At 41.4% G+C, this 19,070-nt stretch overlaps 1 protein-coding gene across 10 annotated transcripts; it reads right to left on the bottom strand.

Moving 5' to 3' along the window:
- Positions 1 to 6,854: 6,854 nt before the first annotated feature.
- LOC117824847 (aldehyde dehydrogenase, dimeric NADP-preferring-like) lies at positions 6,855 to 17,680 on the bottom strand. Of its 10 annotated transcripts, none has more exons than XR_004633732.1 (13): positions 17,550 to 17,680; positions 16,236 to 16,420; positions 15,873 to 16,104; positions 15,450 to 15,535; positions 14,994 to 15,202; positions 14,678 to 14,795; positions 14,445 to 14,586; positions 13,303 to 13,469; positions 13,018 to 13,117; positions 12,526 to 12,885; positions 12,369 to 12,408; positions 7,143 to 9,997; positions 6,855 to 7,058 (listed from the first exon to the last, which is right to left on the bottom strand). XR_004633732.1 is itself a non-coding variant. In XM_034700331.1 (10 exons), exons 2-10 carry the CDS (start codon positions 16,389 to 16,391, stop codon positions 12,563 to 12,565), a joined length of 1,533 nt encoding a protein of 510 aa, XP_034556222.1. In that variant the 5' UTR covers positions 16,392 to 16,420; positions 17,336 to 17,679; the 3' UTR covers positions 12,476 to 12,562. The 10 variants fall into 10 exon arrangements, 2 of the variants coding, with proteins under 2 accessions (XP_034556222.1, XP_034556221.1); XR_004633731.1 differs by having other exon boundaries at positions 17,336 to 17,679; XR_004633730.1 differs by having other exon boundaries at positions 12,369 to 12,411; positions 17,412 to 17,679.
- Positions 17,681 to 19,070: the final 1,390 nt, after the last annotated feature.

The following is a 19,070-nucleotide window of genomic DNA, read 5'->3' as shown; positions in this document are numbered from 1 at the left end:
AAATGTGTTTTTGGTGATAAAGTTCATTTTCAAGGCAAAGAGGGACTTTGCAATTAATTGCAGTTGAGCTGATCACTCCTCATAACATTCTGGAGTATATGCAAATTGCCATTATAAAAACTGAAACAGCAGACTTTGTGAAAATGAATAGTTGTGTCGTTCTCAAAACTTTTGGCCATGACTGTAGACCTGCCGAAGGTGAGTGTCAGAACGCAGCACCGTGTACATTTAGAATTAAGCTAGCAAGCTAGTAGCTAACCATGTCATTGTTCTTTGTAGTGTGCTGTATGAAACACTGAACGAGCCACTGTGCAGCTGACCAGCATTTGTTATGTCCTTCCCTGTTCTGATATAAAGTGTTGGTCTGGATACTCTATCAAGCCTCCTTCATCCTTTGAAAACACAACGCAGAGTTTATTGAACCATCCAGCTGCAGTAAAGTGCAGTTGACCATGGTTACACTAACTTTCATGAAGACTTCTCAGGTTCTCTTTTAGTGAAACTGAAAACAAAAAACAAATGACCTTATTAACAAAAACAATAATTCAGTTGACTATGCATATCGACATGTTAAACATTGCTCTAGGGTGCAGACTTAAACCTGATTTATACTTCTGCATCGAATCGTACCTATCACACATCAGCCTTGTATTTCTCCTCCTCTCTATTCTTCATGTAATCATGTCTGTATGATAAACAGCAACATGTATCAGCTGTAGATTAACAGAACACGCTTTGAATCTATGTGGAAAACATAGACTGTATAAAATATGGACGTAGTATCCGTGAAGTCACCGATCTGTTCCTGAGAGCTGTTTTGAAGCCAATCGACGGCGGCAGCCATATTGGAGATGCGGAACTCAACCAGGCAGAGTGTGACGTAGTGTGAGCCTCTTAGCCAACAGCTATGTGTTCCCGACCGGGAGTCACATCAGTCATGTCCTTATTTGGGCAAAAACTGGTAATCTTAATATCTTCTGAACCGTCACGTTAGAAAAAAATCACCCCTGTACAGTGTGTGTTGATAGAGAGATTAGCTTCATAGGGCCAAGACGTTTTTTAAACCAGGCTGTAAACATGTTTATTAATGCTGCAAAGATCGTCCTTTTCCCATTCATGTCTATGTGGTGTCCGGTGTTTCTGCAGCCAACCTCAAGCGGATTCATGATGTATTGCAGTTTAGATCACTTCCGCATGGGCTTCATCGTTTGAGAACTGAGGTTGCCACTTGGTGGAAAAGTAAACAGATTGGGGCCGGAAGGAGGCGACCGGCTATCAGAGAGACCACACTGCCCTCAAGTGTTTCGGCGGAGAATCGCTGCGCGACACAGACACATCAACGCACTAGTATGTGGTACTCGTGTCCATGTCAGCCTCTGCTGCATAGGGGAGACGCAGAAGTATAAATCAGCCTTTATCCTGATGGTTAAGATGCATGCCCATGTAGCGGGTGGCCCGGGTCTGGATCCAGCCTGCGGCCTCTTTCCTGCATGTCATTCCCCCCACTCTCTCCCAGATTCCTGTGCTATCCACTGTCCTCTCCTCTATAATTAAAGGTGTAAAAGCCCCAAAAATATTTTAAAAAACCCACAAAAAAACAAAATCATTGCTCTAATGTCGCCACATGCTGCTAGCATTTAGCAACTCAATACAAGTGTATGACGAAATTAGCACTAGCTTAGGGATTATAAGGGACAGTCTAGCTTTGCGTTGGGTCTTGCCTCTTTTTTGATATCACTACCTGCTTCAAGGACTGTAACCTCAGCACAATTTAACCACCCAGCAGAACCTCAGAGTTTGTAAAGTTTAGTCTGAAGATAGAGAGCAGATGAGGCCGTGTGCAGGTACTCCTCCTCTCTCCCTGATTCAAACAGAGCTCTGAGTCCTCCTGAGTCTTGTAAATATGACTCAGTAAACACACAGATGTGTTTACACTGTCGCTGACATCAGAGCAGCTAATGGAAACAGAAAATCCCCTCCTCAGGAAATCGCGGATGTTTTACTGTTTGCAGAACTGTAATCTCAGCGAGTCGATGCTCTAATGAGAACAGATGAGTGACAGAGGCTCCGTCTGCGTGCGTGGCTGGTAATGACTTACAGCTCTGACGGATGGTACACAATGACCAACCTTCAGAGGAATCAATACTGCAGGCCCAAATGCATCCTCAGTACACACATGGAACATTTTGATATTGACAAACTATCAGCGGACAAAGATGAACCCACATTAACATATGTGCACAAACATTGACAGAGATAGGAGATGATGAAGCTAATGGAGCATGATGGCTTTAAGAGTGCTCTTTTATAATGTTCTTTGTCTTCATGCATCCATATTAAAATGTGTATTCCTGGTTTAACATTTATTCTGACAGACAGTCTGTGTCTGCAGTCTGAACCTCTTTGCAGTTTCCCTCTCATGGACTTATTGGTTTGTGGACTCAATGTTTTGGTGGTCGAGTTACAAACCACCAGGCAGAGAGCATCAAACTGAGCGTGACGGAAATGTTCATTAGATTATGAGCAAAGTCAGACAGAAAATTATGACTTGAATTGTTTTCAGTATTAAAGCTCCAATGAGCAACTTTTGGTTTGGGTTGATTTTGGCGCCTCCTGTGGTCAAAACAGGAACTTTTTGTTGATTTTCTCAGATTTATTTTTTTAAAATCATCCTGCTTTCTTTTAACAGTAAAATACATCTCTTATTTAGACTCTGCTGTGGAAGTGTACATCAAGGTTGTTTCTCTTTCTGTAATCTCTTTCTGTGAGTTCAGTCACACAGGGTTTGTTTTCATCTACTTTAACTGATAAATTGGCTATAAATCATTTAAAAATAAATACAGAAATATAATAAAATATATTTAGTATATAAGACCCACCTTTGATACAGTTTTAATCAGCAAAAAAATTAACATTGGTGTGACCAATTCCCAAGAATAAAACACACAGGTATTTAATACATTATTTTAATTTATCATTTAAACGTCAGTTTATATTTAATTAGATATTCTATTTTCTTTCTTTATTATTTAATTACTAATTTTTCGATATTTTTTGTGCTTTTATTTATCTTCAACTTTTATCTTTACCTTTTTTAATTGTCTTAATGTTTTATCTTTTATTTACTCATTTCTTAAATATGTCCCTTTATTCATATACATTTTATTGCAATTTTTGTGCATTAGTCTCTACTTCTAAATCCATTTCTGTTTAATATTAAGTCGTGATATATATATATATATATATATATATATATATATATATATATATACATATATAACTTATAGTTAGAGCTGGATCAGGCTTGGACCAGGTCTTAGTTATGCTGGCATAGGCTTAGACTGACACAATGGGATCCTGTCTTTCCCTCTCTCTCCTCTCTCTGCCTGTCTCTAACTTTAACTCTTCCTGTCCCATTAAAGTTACTAACCATAGACCTTTCTGGAGTCCCTGAGCTCCCTTGTCTCGTAGGTTCCTCTGGATCTCTGCTGTAGATTCCTTTTTTGGGTCAGTTATTCATTCCTTTGATTTTTTCTCTTTCATTCCTTCTTTCTGTCTTTCTTTTTTCTTCTTTCTTTTGTTCTTTCTTTCTTTTATTCCTTGGTCCTTTCATTCATTTCTGCTTTCTTTCTTTCCTCCTTTTCTGTTCTTTCTTTCTTCTCCTATTTATATCTTTCTTTCTCTCTCTCTTTGTTCTCTCCATGTTTCTTCATCCTTTATGTCTCCTTTTCTTGTCCTGTCCTTCCCTTCTAAATTTATTCTACTCTTTTTCTTTCTTTTCATCTCCCTCACTTTTCTCTTTTCATAGACCTTTCTGGAGTCCCTGAGCTCCCTTGTCTTGTAGGTTCCTCTGGATCTCTGCTGCAATTATTGCAATTTTTGTGCATTAGTCTCTACTTCTAAATCCATTTCTGTTTAATATTAAGTCGTGATATACATATATATATATATATATATATATATATATAATTTTTTTTGTAATTTTCACCGCTGTAAAGCACTTTGAATTGCATTTGATTTGAATGAAAGTTTCTCTATTACTAAAGCTTGATTGATTAAATCCCCCTTCTGACAATAGTAAGCAAAGACCTGATTATCCGATTGTTCTTAAGGTTATCCTGCCAGACCCTCCTGAAGTGTGAGGTGTGTTTAGAGTCATTCTCTTTCCCCCTATTTGCTCGGATTTAAATATTAAACATGTTGAATATTAGGGGTCAGACTCTCTTGTGTGGAGGGAACCCTGAGGATGGCTGAGCACGCACTCTGTGGATTGGGGGAAGCACAACAAACTCATCCTGGCAACAATGGTCGACGTGAAGAATAAACTTCCAACAGAAATAGAGAAGCCACTTGTTGATTTGTGGCAACAACACGAGTGTTTACACAACGTGTTCGGTAAAAGATACCACAACAACCCAAACAAGAGGAGGACAGAAATGTATACTGCAATAAATGTACCAGAAAGCTATGCAGCTTGCAACAGTTGTTCCTGTTGTCCGCCATGTTTGTTTACTTTAAAGTCACATTTGACCGCAAGATTTGTTTTGAGAGTTTGCGCCGGGGATTTTGGTAGCTGGTGAAGTAAATCTTTGGGGTTTGTGGTCACTATGATGGAGATCTAATTAGATTTTCAATCTACACCAAATCAAAAGTAAACGCTCCATATTTTAGTTAATCATCCCTGAATCAGATCGTCTCATTAAAGACAAACTCACACACCTGATTCTTATAAAAAGCAGAGAGATGCTAAGCTAAATTGCTAAGCTAGATGTGTGTGCTTCTGCAGAGACAGGCTGAAGAGCTGGGCCTCTTTTTTTAATCTGCAGATCTATAAGAAGCATGCAGACACTGGAGGTATCACAGCGGGTCCTGAGCCACATGTGCTGCTGAGAACCAGCCTCTCCAGCTGTGAGGAGGAGGGGGAGGAGGAGGAGGAGGAGGAGTGTGGGCGAGATGAAAGACTCACACACCGCACAGATGCTGCTGTATAAACACTGAAATGCAAAATTAAAATCCAGCTTGTTGTTTGTATTTTGAATCTGCACATGCAGCACACGGTGACGCAGAGAAGAGCCGTGTTTCTGAAGTCTCAGCCCTGGAGGACAAATCCTGATAATCATACGCCAAATGTAAAAGTTATTTTCTGATTCCGATCTGACAGGATGTAGAACAGCTGCTCGGTGATCTACAGTGAAGTGTTTCCATGAATAAGCGCTCACGAAACACAAACAGAGCATAAAAATACCTCGCCCTGACTCATTCTGTCAACAATGTGGGCTCCAGCGTGAGGCAGAAACCCTGAGATGATTTGATTTGATCTGAACTCCTGCAGCGCTCAAACATCAGGAGGAGGAAAACAAGTTCAATTACAACCCCAGCTCGGCCCTCTTGGCCCTCTTGGATCTGAAACCAGGACTGTTATTGTTCATTTCTGCAGGATCAGAGTCTTTACTGTCCTCAGCAGCTCAGAGGAGGAAGGATTTCCGCTCGTGCTGAAGTCAAAACCCGGAGTGAATCAGCAGCATGTTGGGACAAGCTTCAGCGTGAGACAGTGAGAGACAGAAAGGAGGTCACCATCAGCACGGGTCTGCTTTCACACGAGACAGATAACGAATACATCTCAAACTGAGGAGTGAGATCAGACCTCCGCCTTCTTCTGTCGAGGGATGTGAAGAAACATGTAGCTACTGTGTTAGCTCTACTGCTGCAGGCTACAGACACCTCTCTCTCATCAGGCCATCACTAGACTTCATCAAAGCTATATCTTTGTTTTTTGTTTCTTGCAGGCTCTTTGGAAAATGTGCTTTCTGCACACTGAAAGTTCATGTTCACGCTGCCCTACACGCAGTGCCATAAATAGGCTGAACTTGACTCTCCAAACTGAACAGTAAACCGAACATCCTGTCATCCTCCACACCTGAATGCCAGTAGTCTGGCGTCACCAGACCCATCTGTCATTTCCTCCCGACTTAAGATAAGCTTATAGTTAGAGCTGGATCAGGCTTGGACCAGCTCTTAGTTATGCTGCCATAGGCTTAGACTGACACACTGATATCCTGTCTTTCCCTCTCTCTCCTCTCTCTGCCTGTCTCTTACTTTAACTCTTCCTGTCCCATTAAAGTTACTAACCATAGACCTTTCTGGAGTCCCTGAACTCTCTTGTCTCGTAGGTTCCTCTGGATCTCTGCTGTAGATTCCTTTTTTGGGTCAGTTATTCATTCCTTTGATTTTTTCTCTTTCATTCCTTCTTTCTGTCTTTTATTCATTTGTCCTTTCATTCCTTTCTTTCTTTCTTTCTTTCCCTATTTCTATCTTTCTTTCTTTCTCTCTCTCTTTGTTCTCTCCATGTTTCTTCATCCTTTATGTCTCCTTTTCTTGTCCCGCCCTTCCATTCTAAATTTATTCCACTCTTTTTCTTTCTTCTCATCTCCCTCACTTTTCTCTTTTCATAGACCTTTCTGGAGTCCCTGAGCTCCCTTGTCTCGTAGGTTCCTCTGGATCTCTGCTGCTGTGGACTTGCCAGACTCCAGCTGCTACAACTACTACTATCCATCTCACCACTATCATCTCTCTCTCTCTCTTCATCTCCCTCTATCCCTCTCTCCAACACGGTGTCAGCAGATGTGTGTCTAACATGAGTCTGGTCCTGCTGGAGGTTTCTGCCTGTTAAAGGAAGTTTGTCCTTGCCACTGTAACTTGCTAAATGCTACAAAGTGCTCTGCTCATGGTGGATTAAGATGAGATCAGACCGAGTCCTGTCTTGATGTTGGGTCTTTGTCAATAATAGAACATAGAGGACGGTCTAGACCGGCTCTGGTTTTGAGTTTGGGAGGATGACAGATTTTCTGAAAAGGTAAGATGTAAAAGCTTTTATTTTTATTCCTTATAAAACACATCATCTGTTTTACTTTTCAGTGTCTGACAGGTGTCCAGGTTCATCTAGGGAAGTGACACTCTGCTCCGATGACAGCGCTCTGACTCCTCGTGATGCCTCCTCTGCTCGACTCTCTGGGTTCGTAGACCAGCGTGAAGGCGTAAATAAAGGCGTCATCCGTCATCTGAGTAGAAACAAAGACTGCTTTAAAATCTGATCAACATCACCCGACTCAAACAACAGTGACACAAATAAATAAACATCATACCACGAGTCTGCTGTTACAGCCGTGCAGCTCACTTTCAAACACCAGCACGTGAGAGGAGTCGTCCACCTCTGTGGCTGAACAACCACCAAGTGTGAGCTCCTCTGGTTTGATCCTCCTGCCGAGACCCAGCAGGTCCTGGCTCACCTCCACCTGAATCCTGCTCTCCCCACACCTCACAGCGACTCGCTCTTTCTTCTTCAGCGGCCTGGCTTCGATCCGAACAGGAGCTTTGACCTCAGGCTCCACTGAATGCTCTGGAAACCTCCAAGTGAGCGGTTCAATCTGAGGCCAGATCCTCTTCTGGTAGACCCCGTCAGCTAGTCGTGCAGCCTCCCTGGAGTTCCCTCTCTCAGGTTCAGCCTCCACCTCTGCAGGCCTCTGCTCCTCCGTCCCCCGGTGCGTTGGCTCTCTCACACCGAGGACTCGAGCGTCACTCAGACTGAAACATGCTAGCATCAAGGCGACCACGAGGAGCTGCAGGGACCACATGTTCACACGCAGGCTGCTCGCTCTGCAGCTTCCTCAAGAAGACAAAGAGACGACTCCGCCCTCTGCCTGATTACCTGGAGCTCAGGTGTGGACCTCTCTCACTGATTAGTCTGGATGTGTTCCTGTGCTCCACATATGCAGATTTTATTTATCTAAAGAGATTATATTTAAAGATTGTACTGCAAACATTAAATCATTCAAACTTTTAAATATTTTTAAAGATAACAGAGTTTTCTGGTTCTTCTTCTTCTCTCATTTTAATCGCAGATTGCAAACCGACTTTTAATGTTGCATACCGCCACCTACTGACAGCATGCACAGTATTTACACCGGCTTCCTGCATGTTTTAGAATGATTTTAAGATTTCACTGATTCCTTTTAAAGCTCTCCACTTTAACGACCCTCTTTGGTGTCACCTGCGTCCTGTGTCCACACCTGTAGCTTGTTTAGTCTCTGTGTTCTTTATGATTCTCCTTCTCGTGTTCCCCGATGTTTTCATTTGGACATTATTTCGTTTTATCTTTTGCGTTTTTGTTCTTTTAATAATTCCTCACATCTCTGCACACGAGTCCTCCTCCTTTGTTTGCAGCACAAAGTGACACCTGCTCCAGCTTTGATGCAGAACGATACAGTTTAACTGTGCATGAATAATTTCTCTCTCTGTGTGTTTGAAGAGAATTAGATAGTCTCATAACAATAATTTAATGCAAATAATGCAAAAATGCATGACGTTGACCTTGAACGTCCTCCTCTCTCCCGTTCAAACTGTACCCACGTTTGGCTCAAAGGTCGCTCTCTTGTTTCCTTCACCTAGCCTTTGAAACGTCACCTCAAGGAGACAAAGATTTTAAGATATAACATCATTCATTTTCTCTTTGTTTTGCATGCATCAGTTTTTTATTTTGATGTTCGAGCACAAGTAATGTGTCTGCATGGACCTCCAAAAACCTGATTGATTCTTCAGCCTCCAAACCAGAAGTTTAGACATGTTTTAAAAGCATGCAGGCGTGTGTTAAGCTTCACACCTGATCCAGATTTACAACTTTTATATTCCAAATGAAAATGTTGCATAAATCAAAAGATCAAAGTTCAAATAAAAACAAGAGACGTGAGAAATATTGACCCTCACATGAAGCATCCTCAAGCCAAAAGTCAGCAGGATAGAATGTGTGTGTGCAGGGATATCTTCTGTTTAAAGATGCAGTGTGCGTGTTAGTGACTGTGTGTGTGACTGTGTGTGTGTGTGTGAGAGAGAGGCTCGCTGCCAGCAGAGTTCAGTCAACCAGCTGCTGCGTTGACGGCTCTTTGGCAGGGTGTGTTTTCTGCAGAGAGGACAAATGAGGGCAAATATCTGCAAAAGTAAACTTTGAGATCCTGCAGAAAGGAAGAGAGGACTCTCCTGCAGAGCGTGAGTCATCCGACAACTGGGAGGAGAAACCCCGACAGGAGGTCAGAGACACGGAGGAATGTCAGATCCTGCTGCTTTACCCGTCAGAGTGAAAGTCGAGTGTCAACAAAGTTCTTCTGAAAATATTTAACTCGAATGAACCTCGGTCTATGGAGGGGGATGAGAAAATTTAAATACCTGAGCTCCAGTTTTAGATCAGCTGTCCAACTTTTGATCCACTGAGCATTACAATTCATGACCAAACCTTCATGGATCAAATACAAGGAGCATCGATAAGAGCTCTGCTTTATTTATGTTATTAACCCTTTGCTTCTCTTTGACCGTGAACCAACGTCTGGCTGCAAAAACAAGATCACAGCTGCAGCAAACGTCAAACCACAGAACGTTTCACGATCTGAGAGTGCAGATTGTTCCCTCAGTGATCTGTGACCTTTCCCTGATGCTCAGTAACCTGTGGGAGCTGCAGCAGCACTGACAGCATCAATCTGTCCTGAGTGACAGACAGTTTCTGACACAAACAAGGTGGCGTCCACACTGCAGGTTCATTACAGCAGATCCAGTCAGGAGAGACTGAAGCTGAAGTAATAAACGTCTGTTTTAAGTCCTGATGCTGACAGCTGTGAGAGGACGTCTGGTGTTCCTTAACCTGGGCTCTATTGGGGTGTAAACGTCCGATAAGGAGGATCTGAAAGTCACACATTGTTACTTTAAGTGACATTTCAGGAGGATCCTTACACAGACAGACGCTTCTTCTAAACTCGAAACAGGCGCTGTAAACATACACGGGATAGACGGAGATCTGCTCATGCACAACAAACAGCCTCCCTGCACTGCGGTACTCAGCAGGTCTTCAGACCTCCAGGAGCTCACTGAGAAAACTGATCCCAGGCTGTTAGAGCTGAAACAGGGTGCCGGGATGTCAGCTGTTTCCTGCTGCTGGTCTTTACAAGCTGAATCCCTGAAACGCAGAGAACTATTAAGTGATAAAACCCTCTGTTTGCAGCTTAGCAGCATCTCAGAGGAGCAGGGAGGGCCTGATGCTAATGGGGCGCTCGCTAACTCGACTCAGAGAGGCTTAAGTGCACTTTGGGACGGACTGCAGCTCAGTCAATTTGTCAGATGTTATTTGGATGCCTGAGTTTGGGAAGTCAGGGCTGAGAGTTTGTCTTTCTGCTGCTGAAACCAAGATTTCTTGTTGTTGAATTTCAAATTAAACCAATAAGATGAAACTGGATCTTTAAAATCATGTAAACAAATGCTAATAAATCTAAAGAATCTTGATCTGTTGTTAATTTGAGCTCTAAAATCTCTTCTGTAGCTCTCTGCTGCCCCCTGTTGCTCGCTCACGGTACAGTAAAAGGTGTCATCATGATTTCTGAGCCCTGTAAAAAGACCACATCGTAGATCATCAAATGTGGTGTTTTTCTTTTTATTTTATTTCTCAATTTGTTTCTGGTATTATAATTATTACTATTATTATTATTATTTATTTAATTATTCATTTGTATTTTGTTTATTGTTATTCTTATTGGTAATAAAGGTTAATTTAACATATTTATCTTATTGTAGTTTCACTATTTTTTATTTTCCTTTCTATTTATTTATCTTTTATTGTAAATGATCATTTATTATCATTGGTTGCTTTTTCGTTCATTCACTTATTGTGTGTCTTGTACAAAAAACATCACTTGCTTTATTTGTTTACATTTATCTTTTGTATGTAATGAGTAAAAATTCAAATAAACAGATCTTTGAAAAAGAATAAAAATAAAGCCCACATTGTCCATTGTGCTTAAGATCCATTTAAAGCTTTAAATTAAGACACATTTGGTGTTTGATTTTTCTGTATGAATGCGGCGATATACCCTAAACTTAAGGAGACAGAATTAAGACTCTTCTGCAGTTTAATTTAAGAAAGAATGAATAAACATTTCTGATATTTGAGTTATTTTGAGGCGTTAAGCATGTTAATATTTAACATTTTCTTTAGGCAGTCTAGACTACTGTAACGGGGTCTTTACAGGACTCCCTAAAAAGTCCATCAGACGGCTGCAGCTCATCCAGAATGCTGCTGCTCGAGTCCTAACAAGGACCAACAAAGTAGACCACATCACTCCAGTTCTTAGATCTCTACATTGGCTTCCTGTCTGTCAGAGAATAGACTTTAAAATCCTGCTGATGGTTTATAAAGCACTGAATGGTTTAGGCCCAAAATACATTGCTGATCTGCTGCTACTTTATGAACCACCTCGACCTCTGAGGTCATCAGGTACTGGTCTGCTTTCAGTCCCTAGAGTCAGAAGGAAACATGGTGAAGCAGCGTTTAGTCATTGTGCACCACATATCTAGAACACACTCCCTGAAAGCTGTAGGTCTGCTCCAACTCTCAAAGACTAAGACCTTTTTATTTAACACTGCCTTCCTATCTTAGATTATTTTAACCCACTTTAAATTAAAATTTTAATGTGATTTTTAATATATTTCTAATTTTCCTTTTCTTTTCTGTTTAATTATATTTGTCATTTTAATTGTGTTCTTCTTTTATGCTTGTCTGAATGTCTCCAATGCTTTTAATGTTTTAATGTAAAGCACATTGAGTTGCCCTCGTGTATGAAATGCGCTATACAAATAAAGCTGCCTTGCCTTGCCTAATAAAATTAGATATCTCATGGTGCAGTCAGATCATTAATTTATTTGACTTTTTAACTAGTTTAAGTCTCCAGCCTTATTCTTTTTTTTACTCATTCTACACAGAAATAAAGGTGAATAGTGAAATATGTTCACTTGTTCAGTCGGTTATATTTTTATTCGGACAGCTGAGACTCTGAGAGGGAAAAAGTAAAGAAAACCTTTGTATTTTTATTTTATTTATTATCTTTGAGGGAGTTTCTGTGAATATGTGATCTAATATATGATGCTTTCTTATCTTTCAAGGGTTTTATCTGTAGATTAGAGGCTGCAGCTGGTTTATAAACAATAAATAATGTGTCGTTTTGGTCACACAAGCTGTTAAATGTGTACAGTACTATAAATCAAAGGCAACCAGTGACCTCTAGTGGTCACTTTGTGAACAACAGTCTAAGTTTTGACAGCATTTGAAACCTTTTTGGGGCTGTGTCGTTTACTTTTATTTACAGCCTATAGTTGTTTAATGTGAAGACTTTGGCTGAAGATAAATTTAATGTCTTATTTTGTATTTTCCAGGCCAACAAGTTTAGAGTTTATATCCATCTAAAGCTTTCTAAAACTTTAATAAATATAACTATAACAATAATTTAAAATCTAAAGGATGGAATCGTCTTAGATGTTTATTCTGATTTGAAACTTACATTAAGTCTTCACTTGAAGTTCTCTTTCCTGCCTCTTTATCTGCTGAAACACACGGCAGATACATCTCATGTTATATTTGATGTGGTGGTAAATAAAAGTAGAAGAGAACATCTCAACAAATCTTTAATTGTGGACAAACGATAATAAAATACAAACATGTCTCTGGTGTCAGCTGTTTCTGTCTGCTGATGCTTCACCAGTAGTAGTTATAGATGCCTCTCCAGTACCAGCAGGTGCAGTTGAGTCCTGCAGCGATGAGGAGGATGACCAGCAGGGTGACAAAGAGGCCGAAGCCGATGATGGTGGCGGTGACGGCCCAGATGAGCGTCCTCTTCGACATGTCGATGAGCGAGGACTTGAGCACCCTCCGCACCCTGCGCGCCCGCTGCCGGTCCTGGGGCGGGTACCGGGACAGATTGAGGCTCTCCATGCCCAGAGAGCGGACCAGGCACGCCTTCTGGTGGCTCAGCTGGTCGAAGGAGTGTTTGCCGTGGTATCGACCCATCCCGCTCTGACCTGAAAAAAGATGGAGGTGGAAATAAACTATGCTGATGAGTCACCTTTTTGACTCTTCAGAACCAGAGTAAGACGAGGAAGAGATGAGAAGTTAAACAATATTACTCTCTAATATTAGTCTCTGACTCTTACCTACTCCACCAAAAGGGAGCGAGCTCAGCGTGTAATGCATCAGAACATCGTTGACCGTCACTCCTCCGCTTGTTGTTTCCTCGATCATCTTTTTAATCGCCTTGAGAGAGAGAGAGAGAGAGAGAGAGAGAGAGAGAGAGAAGAGAGAGAGAGAGAAAGAGAGAGAGAGAGAGAGAGAGAGAGAGAGAGAGAGAGAGAGAGAGAGAGAGAGAGAGAGAGGAGGGAACATAAGTGAAGGTTTGAACTTGTGTGAACCTTGATGCTGCTGCTGTTGCTCAGTCTCACCTTCTTGTCTTTGCAGAAGATGTAGAGAGCCAGTGGCTTCTCTCTCTCGTTGACGAAGCGGATGGCGTCGTCCATGTCGCTCACGGTGACGATGGGCAGCAGGGGGCCGAAGATCTCCTCCTGCATGAGTCTGGAGTGGGGGGGCACGTCTTTGAGCACTGTGGGGGCTGCAGGGAGATATCAATAAGAACAGTCTGACTTATTTATTCCTCTGGTAAAGGTCAAAGAAGCTTAAATGCTGATAAGAGAGATCCAGATTTGAAAAGTCTGTTTTTTGCTATCCAGGATCAGATAATCCAGCTCCCTGAGTCCTTTAATCATCCTGATCCAGATACAGACTGTTAAGAAATACCAAATCTGGATTATAAGAGCTCTTAATTTAATTTGATACTACATACTTTGTCCACAAGGGGGCGCCACAATCCAGATTAACTAAAAGATCCTTACTCACTTTAAATTTAATATCTTATTTTTGACATAAACAGCATTTTAAGGAGGAAAGAACCCATCTTTTTCATAACTTTAATAACTATCTCATCTAAAAAATATCTATAAAAATTAACCACTTTGTAGAAATGTTGTATTATTTGATCAATTTAAAGGTTTTCTGACGTTTAGTTCCTCTAATCCAGCGTCAATCCAGCTCTCAGCTGCAGCTAGACTTTGATTTGGATCAAAGTTTAATCTTATCCTCCTCAGAAGTTTAAATGACACAAACTAAAGGTTTTATCTGAGTCAAAAACAGAAGATAGGAGTACCTGATCTTAGCAGGTTTAGTTTCCTTTTTTAAAATCTAATAACCTGTATTTAATCCACTTTCCTCAGACTGAGATTAGTGCCTAATAAAGTGACTTTCTGACAGAAATATAAAGGTTTGAAAAATCTGTAATGTTGGATGTTTGGGTTTGACTTTCTCTGACAAGTCTCTCAACAATGGGGCCGAGCTGACCCGGATCCCCTGTGATTAATATACTTACTATGACCAGTACCTCAAACATCCCTTTAAGCTAAAGTAACCGGCCTCTTTTAAAAATGTAAGGACTGTAAAGTTCAGATGTTTGTGTCACTATTAACCAAGATAAATTACAAGTTTTCAGAAACATGAAAGCTCTTAAAGTTTGTGTTTCTTTACGTCCACGTACCGATGTACCGCTGTGAGGCGTCGCTCTGTCCTCCAATCACAGGAGTGTAACCCTCCATCAGACCCAGGATCCTGATGAAGTGACGCTGGTTGATGATTCGGCCAAAGTCTGGGGAGCATTTAGGATCGGCGCCGTAAAATTCCTGAGACGTTTGGAAGGAGTCGGTGAAACTACAAACTGTGTTTATTTAAAACAAAGATGGAGGAATCAGCAGGTTTAAAGGAGAGTGGTACCAGAAGAGTTTGTCGGATGCACTCCACCACGCGGCCCTGGATGCACGGCTCACACAGGATGTAGTCTGGAGCGATGCACGTCTGTCCGCAGTTTACAAACTTTCCCCACGTGATGCGACTGCACACAGAACGAAGAAACCCCTGAACATTTGTTTCACCTGCTTTCTTCAATTTTCAGAAGTTACGTTTTCAACTCTGTTTTTAATGCAGAATGACACAACCTGCAGTCCACACCACGTTTATTCATCAACACACACTGTGTGAGCTTCTGAAAGGAGGATTGTTGTGATGCGTGTTGTGCTGAGTCATGTCTTACCGGCAGGCGATCCTGATGTCACAGTCCTTGTCAATGTAGCAGGGACTCTTCCCTCCCAGCTCCAGGGTGACTGGGGTCAAGTGTCGAGCCGCAGCCTCCATCACCTGTTTGCCCACCGTGCTGTTCCCCGTGTAGAAGATGTGATCGAAGCGGAGCCTCAGCAGATCCTGAGTCTCTGACACGCCGCCTGTCACAACCGGGTACAGGTCCTGGAAACAAACAAGGATGATCAACTCTGCTGTGATCCAACAGATCCATCATAAGAGCTTTATTTGGATATTCAAACGTAGTGTGGGTATTCATTGACACTCCTAAGAGTTACGGAGAATGATTGTGCTGTAGTGCCGTTTCCTTTTGGAGTCAAACAAGTGTGTGGTGCACTGTTCCCTGCTGGTGCAAGGCTTTGACGTTGCACCAGCCAGCTCTTTCCCTCAACAATAGCTCCGGTGTTCTGACCTTGTCGAGATAGCGAGGCAGCAGAGCCCGGAGGAGGAGGGAGGAGCACTCGCTGAGCTCTGACGGCTTCACCACAGCTGCGTTCCCTGCACAGAGAGAACACAGGTTCCTGTGAATGGAGTGAGATCACTGAGTGACGGAGAGCGGTGAGTAGGACGCTGAGAATGCACGGTGGACCCTGAGCCAACAACAGGAGGATTCTGTATTCTCCTTGCTCATCTGAGGTTCGACTGAATGTCCTGGTATAACTTCTGCTGTGTGACCAAACTTACTTCAAAAAACAGCATAAACCTGACTGCCCTCAACCTTCACCAACTTTAAAATGATTGATACAGTCCATACTGCAGGACTTTCCAAGTGCATCTTACCTCAGTCTGTTGGATTCTGCTTTAATATAAGGAGTTATTTAGTGATATATTTTACCAGCGGCGATGGCTCCGACCAGCGGCTGCAGGGTCACGGCCCAGGGATAGTTCCAGGCCCCGATGATGAGCACCACTCCCAGAGGCTCAGGCTGGATGTAAACCTCGTCCTTTAAGGTGAACAGGTTCCTCTCCACCGACCGAGGAGCCGCCCAGTCTGACAGCTTATCTATGGCCAGCTTGATCTCGTTCTCGATGCCAATCAGCTCCAGGAGCGGCGTGTCGTACTGACTCTGAGAGAAAACAGCAGAGGAAACGTTTCATGCAGACGACAAAGAAACGCTGATGTGACTTGTTGTAATTAGATCTGAGCTTTATGCTGTGTTGCACACATTTTGAAACTGAGGCCTCCGTCTGCACTCACCCTGTTGATGTCCTGTTTGAGAGCAGTGGAGATCTCCGTCTCCTTCTCGGTGATCATCTTCTGCAGAGCGTGAAGCTGCTGCAGTCTGAACTCCACCGGTCGGGTCCTGCCGCTCAGGAAGGCCTCTCGGGCCCGCCTCACCGCTTGTCTCTCCATGCAGACCGTTGCGGGACGAGTCTCTGGAGCTGCAGAGACAATTATTGAGGATGGAAAACAAAGTGACCAATTTATTATTTAAGCTACAAATGAAGAGCATTGTTTAACATCACCTGTTATCATTTTATGGAGATGATACATGGTACATCTCTGTTCTTTGTGTTGTTGTCATAATTGTGTTTTAGTGAAGCCCTGGGCTGCTTGTTTGCCTAAAAAACTGCTTTATAAATCAAGATGGTGGGATGCTGGTGGCCTAGCAGTCTAAGTGCGCCCCATGTACAGAGAGAACCTAAAAAAAAATAATGATAACAAATAAATCAAGATGACTGAGGTTGAGTATTCTGAATTAAAAGCAGTTAAAAGACTGTTTCTGGTCTGTTTTTTTTTTGTTAAACTATATACGTCATTTCAATGCCATTATTATGATAAATATTATTATTGTAATGTATAGTGATCTGGTTGTTAAACCGGATTGGAATTCAGACCCTGAAGGGATTTCTCTGTTATAACAACCTGCTCAGTCCAGTATAGGGGAGAATACTGTGATTGTGGATAATAAATAAACTACAAGAATATAAAATAATGATATCACAATATTTGATCCACTGAAATACCCCTAAAATGTTAAATGTAAGATTAATGTTAAACTAGTGCTGCCTCGTGAAGTCATAGTGAGGGATGAAATTAGAAGTATTATTTTCTAAATTAAAATATCGATATTTAACTGTGTCAAGAGAAAAAACAACGGTGTATCTCATATCCATGTAATAACCGACCGTTATATTTAGTGATTTGAAAAACCGTTGAAAGTAGTCCGTTGAATCTGCTTCCATATCAGCCAAACAGATCACTCCGCAGCCTTCTAACTAGCTTAATGAGCTGTCAATGTTTTTTTTTTAAATCAAACTGTCTTTAAATTATCTAACATAGCTGTTAAAACTCACATTAAACTGAACATTTCCACTGATAGTGAAGTAAAACGAGGCGAACATGACACCGTGAATCTGCGTAGCACCTGACCTGAGAGACATTTTCTGCCTCGTCATTGTGGAGTCTTTTCCATGTATCAGTCCTCAAGCACCGCCAAATCACACAAGGTGATACTGGCTTCATGTGTCGTCTTCAAAGTTGAACATTTTAATAGTCCAGAGTTTGTACTTTTTTATAGTCCTCCGCCATTCCTGTTTGGGTCTCGTTTTCTTGGTTTTCCCGCCATACACGTCAAATTAACCAGACTTCTTTCCGCGCATTGATTCGACACAGTTTGTCCTTCAGAGTGTGTGTCAAAAATAATAACAGACCAGTTCTATGGTGTATTGACCAATCAGAATCAAGTATGCACCTTATATATCATGTAGTTTATTTTTATAATCATTTTGATCTTGTGTTATATCATCTGTTTTAAATTTTACATTTATATGCATTCTGTTGGAATATTAAACATTATTATTTTTTTAATCAAACTGACGTTAAAAATCTCAAATCTTTATCCAGCTTTTTTTTTTTTTACTATTATGTAAAAACTAATTCTACAATAACAAAACAATCATTTAATAAAGCTACTATAAGTAAGTTTACTTTGAGCCTCTTGTTGACATGTGGAAGTTGTGTTGTTTTTTTTTTTACCAGAAGTCTCATTCTACTTTCTTAAAATATCACCCCAAAAGAGGCTAACTGGTAACTCATCTAACACTTACCTACCGCACCGTTATCAGGCATTAAGAATAACTGTATAGCAATAATGAGTTGTTATGTTGATGGTCTTCTTTGCTAAATGTTCTGCTCATAACAAGGCATCAGTATCCAAACTCCACACCAAGTTAGGCCAGCATTTATTCTGCTGGGAGAACAATCTGATGCCAGCTACTGCAAACATTTTTTATGGGCCCTTCAGAATCATCCTAACTTTCCTCCCTCATACGTCATCCCTCCTCTTCACTGAGTTTGACCTGAATAGTCCTCTTGTCATGTGAAATGCTTCAAAATATCAACATTTTCTGTTGCAAGGTAAAGAGTTGAACAGATTGAAGAATATGCATGATCAGATTTGTTCTAGTTTGAGTTTGAAAGAAGTCTTCACCACCCAAAAATTAGGAGTAAGATATTTGTTTTAAGTCTATGCATTAAAAGGTCAAAGCAAACATCTGAGACTATGAATGTGAAACTAGAAGTCTGATTTTATAACTTCTGCATTTTCAAGAAATAGCTATTTTTTAGATTTTTAATTGAAGTCAAAAATGTATAAGAAGTTGACTCACCTGAGGTCAGGTAAACCAGCATCCAGCAGATTATGTGTACAATAAAAAGGTGAAATACTGGGTCACAGATCTGATCTGAAAGCGGTTCAGATGTCCGACACGCTGCAGACTCTCTCACTGACTGACTGACCTTATTGTGCAGAGTTCAGCCTACAGGCTGCTCCAGGATCAGTTTACAGAGGAGATTACTCACTGAGACCAGCAGCTTCATTCAGACCGCCTCAAACACTGAGAGCACTGATAACAGCAGACCCCACCTCCACACACACGCACACACACACACACACACACACACACACACACACACACACACACACACACACACACACAAAGACGATTCATTCAAGGCAACACGTTTGAATTAAAGATTTATACCTTCAGATGAAGCTCGTTGGTGATTATTCTCAGGTTTTAAATGATG

The sequence above is a fragment of the Notolabrus celidotus genome, chromosome 14 (genome assembly GCF_009762535.1).
Source record: "Notolabrus celidotus isolate fNotCel1 chromosome 14, fNotCel1.pri, whole genome shotgun sequence".
Classification (NCBI taxonomy): Eukaryota; Metazoa; Chordata; class Actinopteri; order Labriformes; family Labridae; genus Notolabrus; species Notolabrus celidotus.
Note: the sequence above shows the minus strand (reverse complement) of the source record. Positions and strands in the feature narration are given on the sequence as shown.

Excerpts from the sequence above, each read along its gene's own strand:
- LOC117824847 (XM_034700330.1), bottom strand. The coding sequence starts at position 16,532 with ATGTATCATCTCCATAAAATGATAACAG. Across the intron at positions 13,118-13,302 it reads TCTTCTGCAAAGACAAGAAG|GCGATTAAAAAGATGATCGA; the intron begins GTGAGACTGAGC and ends CTCTCTCTCAAG. Across the intron at positions 12,886-13,017 it reads GCTCCCTTTTGGTGGAGTAG|GTCAGAGCGGGATGGGTCGA; the intron begins GTAAGAGTCAGA and ends ATCTTTTTTCAG.